The sequence below is a fragment of the Cydia fagiglandana genome, chromosome 8, assembly GCF_963556715.1.
Source record: "Cydia fagiglandana chromosome 8, ilCydFagi1.1, whole genome shotgun sequence".
Taxonomy (NCBI): Eukaryota; Metazoa; Arthropoda; class Insecta; order Lepidoptera; family Tortricidae; genus Cydia; species Cydia fagiglandana.
The window spans coordinates 1,250,994-1,259,720 of NC_085939.1; the positions used below are offsets into that span (position 1 = coordinate 1,250,994).

The following is an 8,727-nucleotide window of genomic DNA, read 5'->3' on the forward strand; positions in this document are numbered from 1 at the left end:
GCGTTTATCGATATATAACATGATTAATATCGACTTTTTACATCCCTAAAAGAGCACACATATACGCTTTTACGCACACATACACAGCCTGGGCGCATCAAGAAAGGCAACACTTGATTTGAAGTCCACCTTGTCAACAGTATGGTTGTCCTTTTTTGACAAACGGCATTTTAAAAGAGCGAGGAGAGAGAAATGATACTAGTTGCTGCGTCGTGAAAGAGAACAGAAAAGGCAGGGCCCTTGTTTAAATCAGTGACTCGAACACCATTTTCATTGATTTTCATTTGTGTCAAATTGTATGCTGTCAACATCATAGTCATTCTTTTTTATGATTTTATCGGTGAAATCGCTTTGGCATTGATGAGACCAAGATTCTCGAAAGTGCTTGTTAATTTTTCGTTCTTTTATTTATTTTCCGTTTCTTAACATGATTGAAGGTCGCGCCAATGTAAGTTATAGTAATTATTATAAAATTCATTGTGTTTTAAGTGATTTATTTTATACCCACATAACCTGTTCCATTTCAGGAATTACCCGACTTTCAAGTCTTTCAAACAGTAGTAAAATACTGTTTGGTCATTATAATCGTACCGGTTATTTCATTCTTCACTGCTAAGATAGTACTTTTCGATAGCATTTTGCGATTGGATATAACTACGAGCAGCGTATACTCTGCCGTTGTGGCCGTCCTTGTACTGCATGTGACTCTGGGTCTCTACATTTACAAAGCTTATGGTACAGCGGATGCCGCACCGCCTGCGAAACCAGTGAAGAAGGATTAAACACTCTTATTTATTCTACCTACATATCAACAACTCAAAAATACTCAAAATGGACAGTCTGTACATGAAAGGGGAATTACTACAAGTTACAACTAAGAACTGTGAAGTCTATGAAGGTCATTTCTACAGTATTACCAGTGATAAGTCTAAAATTTCTCTTTATAATGTTAAAGAGCTACCACAAGGAAATGAAAGTGAAGGTATAACACATTACTATAATTCTGAAGTGACTAACATAGTGAAACTTCAGAAACCTGACATTCAGAAGCACCTAAAGATCTCAGAGAAGGAATGTGAATTGATTGTTAATATTGCAAAGAAGTACATCTTTATCAATCAAGTGGATAACAGTTTCCATGAAGCTTTGGATGACTTGAATCAGTACAGTTACGTGAGTGTGAGCTCTGATGGTTCAGCGATGGGTCGTAAATGCAAAATGCCATTTCTGGTGATGGCTACTCCTCAGCAGATTTACATCTTTGATATTCAAGTGATGCAGTATCGTGCATTTGAAGCTGGTTTACAGAAGCTCCTGGAGAGTGAATTTCCAAAGAAAATTGTGCATGATTGCAGGAAACTGTCTGACTGCCTATATCATAAGCATAATGTGAAGTTGTCTTCAGTCTTTGACACTCAGGTGAGTGTTTGCAAGAATACAAATTATAAGTATTAAGTACAGTTGTGAAAACATAAATTTAATACTTAAAATGAATTCAGCATCCTTAATTTGCACTATAATGATTCCAAACTTGACCACAGTAGCATAACATTATTTTTCACAAATTTTTGGGGGACATATTAAAGGCAAAATTGGCATCAAAAATTCGATTGACTGCCCTTCCTAAATTAATCTGTGAGTCAAAAGGAGCAACTGTGCAAAAAGAAATTCCATCTTCATGATTTGCCTTATAATTGAGTGTAGTGTAGACTAGGCCTATACCCAACAGGGGTCCTTAATATAGTAAGAATTACAACAAAATATTAGAAACTATTTAAGGAAAAATAAAGGCTTAAATAAAATAAAAATAAATAGTGTAGACTACGGACTATTAGGTCTAACTAGTAATTTGCTCTTATCATGTTTTAGGTTGGTGACCTCATAATCCAGAGAAATAAACAAGGCCGCTTGCCCGACACAGTGAAATCTTTGTCAGAATGCCTCAACACTTATCTCGGCCTGCAATTAAACGCCATTGAAGAGAAAGTAAGTTTGGGGATGAAAACTGTAGGAGCATTCCATGAAATTGTCTACCGTTTGTCCCGTACAAACGCGAATTTTCTGAAGATTTTCAGGTATAAGAGTTTCCTTTTCAATGACAAATGGTCAAAAATATGGGCAGAAAAATAATCGCCTGCTTTAAATGCCCAAAAAAAAGTCGCAACACAAGAAATAGAATGCGTTTGTACGGGACAGTCCGTGGAATGCTCCTGTAATTGACTTATTCCTGAAATTAGTGATTTTTAAATTTGAATTGAATTGTATTGTATTGTAATCTTTGACATCGTTTAGTAAATTGTTAACTAGATTTTAAGATTGACATTGAATGTACCTACTAATAATGTTTATGAATAAAACTGCCATTCTTTTTGCCTGGTACTTATTCCTAAACCATACATATTTGTAACAGAAGTGTGTCAAAGAAACCCTATTGAAGCAAACCTCCATTGTAAATATTTCAAGAACTGTATTCCAATAGATTCCTTGAAATGTTTAGTTTGTATTACTGGTGCCACTGTATAACAAACTCTGGTGGTTTAAGAAAGAAAACCATACTGAATAGTAAAATATGATTTAGATTTAAGGAAACTGACTGATACCTAATATTCATGATTTTTTTAAATTTGCAGCTTGATATTGTGCAGTGCACCGTTCGGCCATTATCTGCCATTATTAAAGACACCCTTGCAAAGAATGTAGCCTTCATGCACCGTCTATCAGAAATAATCAATGAAGAAATGATGTTGCCATTTGTGCGGGGTGTGGAATGCTTTGTGGAGAACCTGCGCTCCAGCGATGACTTCAAAGCTTGGGAACTGTGTGGCAAGCATCACCAACTACCAAAGGATTTTAAGAGTGCAATTGAGTATTAATTTTACTTTAAGAACAACACATTCCTGTGAAAATAAAATGTAGTTGTAGGCCTATTTTTTGTTTTTCCAACACCTTTGATCCTTACCGTTTTTGTTTGCATTTTAATAAGGAACATGTCTGATTTTTCAATTAAGTGCTTTACTAGTTTTCTGCCTTGTGTAGTAAAAAATGAAATGTTATAATAAAGGCATATGGATTTAGTAGTATTGGGCCATAATTATGATATAATATATAATACACAATAGCTTGATGTATCTGTGATTGCTGGACGCATGTGTGATTAGCTTCCTATCTACAAATCAATATTTTTGCATTTTGTAACTGCCACGGAAATACTTAAAGTATGCAGATATAATATATCATTATCTTAAAATATAGTCTTAATTATATTCTTGCAGTAAACTTTTCTTAATGTGTAATGTTAGAAATAGGATATCATTATTATAATCTACATAAGGCATAAGGATACATTAGTAGATGTGGCACTAGAGTGTAAGATTTAGATCATATTTTATGAGATGGTTTACACGACATGAGTGATTATAAGGAGTTTGGATATTAACGGAATTGTGTCCATAATTTCAGGCATAAAGCTTTTGTGAATTGTTAAGGCGGCTTAATAAATACAATGCTTAAATTGTTATATTATTTTATTCATAAAAATAATTGATAATTCGTAAATAATTACTTAAATAATCTTATTATTATAATACTTTTCAAATTGGAAGAATATAATGATGATAAATGTCAATTCAATACAATTTTGGTATTTTAGGTTATAAATTGTATGGAGATAACATCTATTGGCTCCTCTACACGATGGGGAGATAGCAATATGACTTGCTCCCTCTAACGCATAAATGCGTCCCTTGGAGTGTCGCGCGTTGGCCCATCGTGTAGAGGAGCCATATCATCGTATATACCCTTCCAATTTGATTCACATCACTTATTCCGAAAAGGGCTTTTTCATCCCTGCTATGAGGGATCTAAGTGGCACTTGTCTGTTCTTTTTATTGCCAGTATAAAATATTAACACAATGAAATATAAAAATAGTAAGTATGCTCATAATCGTTACGTGCATTATTATTTGTACAGCATATATAATTTAAATTTAATTGAAACATAATTTCCTCATAGGCTAGGTGATGTGAAAAGAAGTAGGTATGTGTCACACGATAGCAAAATTTTTCTACCTTCCATAACTACGCTTAAGATTCCATTTTAGAACCCTTCGTTTCAGAAATCACCTACGCTGTAAATGTTATTTGTCTCCCTTGTGACACAATCTATTCTATAAATATTGCTAGGAGGTTTCCCTCAAGAATAAATTTGGATAGAACGCTAGGCCCTCTATGGATTCATCTCTACAGGCGAGCCCTAGACGCTCGGTAGTGAATAAACGCTCCCTTGCCAGCAGGACGGACACATTTGCGATCTGCGAGAGTTTTTCAGGCGTCAGGTTTCCATTTTCTTCGAGCTGTGGAAATAAGACGATTTCGTATTACTATGTGCATCCACTTGCGTACACTGATATATTACTATTTGACAGAGCCCTGCCACACACTCGACGAGTGGCATGGGGGGTGGGCAGAGACGTAGTGTGATGGCCACGTCATATATTTCTTTCTTTCAGAACAATTATTTGCGAAAATATTATGTAAGTTTTTATATCAAGTAATGGTTCTTGAAGAACCCTATTTCATTTGAAAAACCTATCCAACGATACCACACTATAGGTTTGAAGCGAAAAACAAAAACATCCCCACTTCTCGAGTAGGGTATATTTTTTCTAGTTTTTATTTTACGACTTTGTCGGCGGAACTGATTTCTATATCCATGCCAAATTTCAGCTTTCTAGCACTAACGATCATGGAGCAAAGCCGCGGACGGACAGATAAACAGACAGACATGGCGAAACTATAAGGGTTTCTAGTTGACTACGGAACCAAGGTAGCTATAAAAGTTTGTATCATAAAAGTTAAACATATTTACCATGGTACACGTGGTCTTGGCTACTTCCTCGTCTCGTTGGCTGTTCATCTGCAGGACGCAGGCCCCACTCGGGAATTTCCGGAGCGACATAGGAGCGCCAATAGTTTGGAGTAACCTGGAACGCAATACGTCAATGTAGTATGTATTTGAAACGCATAGAAACAGCTGTAAAGAGTACGTGTTGACAATGGTTCTTATAGTAATCCAGGTTTAGTACTTTTCTGCAGTTTTTTATCTTCTGTGCAAACAAACACCTATTAGCACTAATGCGCCACGATAGTACAGTCAGCAGCAGAAGTTGCTAAGCGGGCGAGGTGTTCAAAATTGCCTTGACACGCTCTTACTCTCTTTACAATAAAGTCGCGTCAAGATCATTTTGAACACCTGGCCCGCATAGCAACTTCTGCTGCTGACTGTACGTAAACCACACAAACCGCGCGCAAGGTAGATTTCCCCTCCTTCTCTCATTAATACAGTTAGAAAGAAACAGGTAGTCTATCTCACGCGCTATAGTTCTGGATCTTTAAATTTTTACCCCCTTATTCCTAAACGTTTACTTTAAAGTTGACAAGCCGATAATAATCGTTTGTCCCTTTCCGACGTATGGGTATGATGGAAAGGGGCAAACGATTATTATCGACTTGTCAACTTTAGTAAAAGTGGTAAAAGTTTATGAATAAGGGGGTTAGGCAATAAGTAGACCTTACTTGCAAGCATTTAGTAAGTCTTCGGGAGATATTAATTCCAGCCCTCTTGCTCTGTTCACGCGACACCAAACATCAGACAGAGACATAATTCCTCCACATTCCTGTAACAATACAAGATGTTACATGCGTTGCTAGCCGGTAGTTGAGCTGATTAATTAATTATTAAAGTAATGAATGCGAATTTGACTTTTAGCGGTGGGGAGACACTCCTGACCTCGGTCGAACTGTGCTCCTTTCGGCTATGCATTGCTCCGAGCAATTATTAGGGTTGGCACCATTTAACTTCCTTATGCGTGCACGGCCACATTATAAGATAATCACTTGAATTTTGACAACCCTAAATAGCCGAAAGGGTTAGTGCTATATTAGAAAGAGACAGCATGATTCGACCCTGAACCGCTGTCAAACTTCGTTTTTGTAGGAAGTTTCCTTTCTGTACGGTAGTACTATCAATTATTCTGTGCTCATGCCTTTTGTAATAAGGTTCACCAATGTACAGTTAGGAGTGTTGCTATTCGTACATCTCGTTCGCACTAATATGCGAATGCGAGCGAGAGGCATAGAGAGTGAGTGATGCACACACTAATACGCTCTTTTATTAAGGTTTGAAGGTCGTATTCATTCCACAGTTTAAATCTATTTCAAAGAGGAAAATTTACCATTAACACAGCCACCATCATATCCGAGATCTGTTGCGCCAGCCCCATGTAGTAATCGGAATCGGACCGGAACGCATCTCTGGTGACCGGGTCGTCGATGCCTAGACTCATCAGGTAAGCCTTGAATCTCACTGTGTCATCTTCTGATATATCGCCTTGTTTTTCCTGTAAAATAATTGACCGAGCGTGAGCAAAGGACTAGGTACGTTTCGGATTGGGCAAAAATGTTTTCTTATGTTCTCTTTTGCAGGTCGCAATTCTTAACCGATTCTCATGAAATTTTGTGAACAAGTTCGATGATAAATATTAAATACTTAGATTTTTCTTCACATGGCTAATACTAAACTTTTGGTCAAAACATGTGTCATAATCTGCCAAAACTGAATCTCATTTGGACACTGTATTAAGGGGCCCACTGATTAACAGTCCGCCGGACGGTATCGGCCTGTCAGTTGTTCGGAAGTGCCAAAATTTTGTTCTGACTGACAGGCTGATACCGTCCAGCAGACTGTTAATCAGTGGGCCCCTTTAAATTAATAGTATAAATACCAAAACTTACCCTTATCTTAGTAGAAATATTTTTAGACACTGCAACCATTTCTTTAGCTTTCTCCATAAGTTTGGTCAAGTCCTTAAATGCCACTGTGATACTTTCATCTGTTGCTCTATGCTGTTCCTCTATACTTCTTTCAATTCCGATTATACCAGATCTTATTTTAGAATTCATCGGTGCTACTGAGGGCTTAGGGCTAGCGTTAGGACTCGAGGCAGAGAGAGGGGAAGCTGGGGTTTGTTGTTCCCATGCTTTTGCACTGACTGCATCGTTTAGTGCTTTGTAAAAGGCGGAGTCTATACCATCTTTGAATGATAATTTTACAAAGTGGTATGGACTTACTACAGCTGGTCCTGGTCTTTTACCTGCAAAAGTACACAATGAAAATTCTTTATAAAATTACATTAATTCCTTACCATCTCCCTGAAGATCAATAGTCAAGTGTAATTGCTGTAAAGTAGTTAAACCTTTTGACTGTCAAAGATTTCAACTGATATGTGGGCTATACTGAATGTGTCTGGATTCTGATATATGCGTCAACTTATATTTTCTAAGTGGCCAGTCCAGGAATTTTCAGTATGCCCTAAGTATCAACCTTCCACTGCTAAACATAGGCCTCCCCCTTATGGGGGGTGAATGCCATAATCGCCACGCTTGGCAGTCGGGTTGGCGATCACAGTCGAGTACACTGAATTTGAGAGACGCTGGTGCCCGTCCACTGGTGGTCTTGGACGTCGTTTAAGGACATACCCGCATTATCCACTTATAATCATTAGAACATTGCAGTTACATTGTGTCGTGACATGGTTGTGACTCACTGTTTCTAGAGTTATGTATGATATTGATAGCAATTATTCTGTTTGAATTTAAAATTATTATAATTTAATACTTTTTACAGGGCTACAAGGTAAATTAGTAATTGCTTACCAGGTAAAGCAGGTCCAAGGTGTAATATTATTCTCTTAAGTCCACCAAGGCCAAATACTCCACTGCTTTCTTCTTCAACACAGAACACATAGTACAAGTGTAGAGAAAGGCAAGTTAGTCCCTTGGGTATGTCGCCAGGCTTGCCCCATAGTATTCTATGAGTCGTTAGGACAACTTCTCCATCCACAAATTGAGTCTAAAAAAATATTTTTTTTTTCAATATGAATGGCTTACTCGTAGCCACAGACTAGCCGAGGCGTAGACGTGGCCTACGATGGAGCGAGCTCGCCCAGAAGGTGCCTGTTCACTCTTGATTTGAAGGATACTAGTTGTCAGCCAAGTGTATGAGATATAGTAAAATAGTAGGCCTGCCTTGCTATTTTTCTGATCATGTTTATATGTTTAATCATCCATATGACAGAAACTACAAACCTTGTCTTCTCCGTCATATATTTTTACGTTCCTATCCCTTTTAATGTAATTTTCACCTTCAAACAAACGCGCTTCCATGTATTCGAACCTATCCATCGTAGTGTATTCAGTTTGGATGCGTAAATATACGTATTAAATGTATTGGATGTTTATTAACGCGAGTATTGATTTTCCAAAATAGCTCGTGTGATTAAAATTACAACCAGCTAATTTAAAAACAATTAGTAACACTGTGAAAAAGAATTAATCCTAAAGAATAAACAAGATCAGACAATTTTCAACTTTGAGATAAATCTGACGTTGACGCTGACAGATTTGACAGTGACAGGTATACGGAAAAACTAGTGCTGCGTAGATTTTTATCGGATAAACAAATTCAATAATGTAGAAATCATAAAAAGTATAAAAATGATAAAATCAATATAATCAAAGAGCCCCTGCTACAGATATTTTTTTTATTACCGCGTTTTTAAGCTTCAACTTTCATTATTCTTATACCAGACTCTAGTTTGATTGATGTGATGTCACATGACCTCAGCACGTGATACTACCGGTTTTAACATAAGGATCGGTAAAACCAAC

The 8,727-nt window shown here is 37.1% G+C and overlaps 3 protein-coding genes across 3 annotated transcripts; 2 read left to right on the plus strand and 1 right to left on the minus strand.

Moving 5' to 3' along the window:
* Positions 1-288: 288 nt before the first annotated feature.
* On the plus strand, positions 289-782 carry LOC134666410 (vacuolar ATPase assembly integral membrane protein VMA21 homolog). Its single transcript, XM_063523539.1, has 2 exons — positions 289-448; positions 528-782. The coding sequence occupies exons 1-2, from the start codon at positions 428-430 to the stop codon at positions 780-782; spliced, it is 276 nt and encodes a 91-aa protein (XP_063379609.1). The 5' UTR covers positions 289-427.
* A 49-nt stretch (positions 783-831) lies between these two features.
* On the plus strand, positions 832-2,927 carry LOC134666409 (piRNA biogenesis protein EXD1-like). Its single transcript, XM_063523538.1, has 3 exons — positions 832-1,419; positions 1,870-1,986; positions 2,631-2,927. The coding sequence occupies exons 1-3, from the start codon at positions 832-834 to the stop codon at positions 2,871-2,873; spliced, it is 948 nt and encodes a 315-aa protein (XP_063379608.1). The 3' UTR covers positions 2,874-2,927.
* A 579-nt stretch (positions 2,928-3,506) lies between these two features.
* LOC134666407 (vacuolar protein-sorting-associated protein 36) lies at positions 3,507-8,444 on the minus strand. Its single transcript, XM_063523537.1, has 7 exons — positions 8,146-8,444; positions 7,714-7,909; positions 6,793-7,151; positions 6,234-6,398; positions 5,575-5,675; positions 4,868-4,982; positions 3,507-4,352 (listed from the first exon to the last, which is right to left on the minus strand). Exons 1-7 carry the CDS (start codon positions 8,239-8,241, stop codon positions 4,179-4,181), a joined length of 1,206 nt encoding a protein of 401 aa, XP_063379607.1. The 5' UTR covers positions 8,242-8,444; the 3' UTR covers positions 3,507-4,178.
* Positions 8,445-8,727: the final 283 nt, after the last annotated feature.

What these genes read in the sequence shown, in the direction of transcription:
- LOC134666409 (XM_063523538.1), top strand. Translation starts at nt 832, where the DNA reads ATGGACAGTCTGTACATGAAAGGGGAATTACTACAAGTTACAACTAAG. An exon ending in CTTCAGTCTTTGACACTCAG is followed by an intron (nt 1,420 to 1,869) that starts GTGAGTGTTTGC and finishes ATCATGTTTTAG; the next exon opens with GTTGGTGACCTCATAATCCA. An exon ending in TAAACGCCATTGAAGAGAAA is followed by an intron (nt 1,987 to 2,630) that starts GTAAGTTTGGGG and finishes TTAAATTTGCAG; the next exon opens with CTTGATATTGTGCAGTGCAC.
- LOC134666407 (XM_063523537.1), bottom strand. Translation starts at nt 8,241, where the DNA reads ATGGATAGGTTCGAATACATGGAAGCGCGTTTGTTTGAAGGTGAAAAT. An exon ending in CCTTGGACCTGCTTTACCTG is followed by an intron (nt 7,152 to 7,713) that starts GTAAGCAATTAC and finishes GTACTTTTGCAG; the next exon opens with GTAAAAGACCAGGACCAGCT. An exon ending in CCAAGACCACGTGTACCATG is followed by an intron (nt 4,353 to 4,867) that starts GTAAATATGTTT and finishes TTATTTCCACAG; the next exon opens with CTCGAAGAAAATGGAAACCT.
- LOC134666410 (XM_063523539.1), top strand. Translation starts at nt 428, where the DNA reads ATGATTGAAGGTCGCGCCAAT. An exon ending in TGATTGAAGGTCGCGCCAAT is followed by an intron (nt 449 to 527) that starts GTAAGTTATAGT and finishes GTTCCATTTCAG; the next exon opens with GAATTACCCGACTTTCAAGT.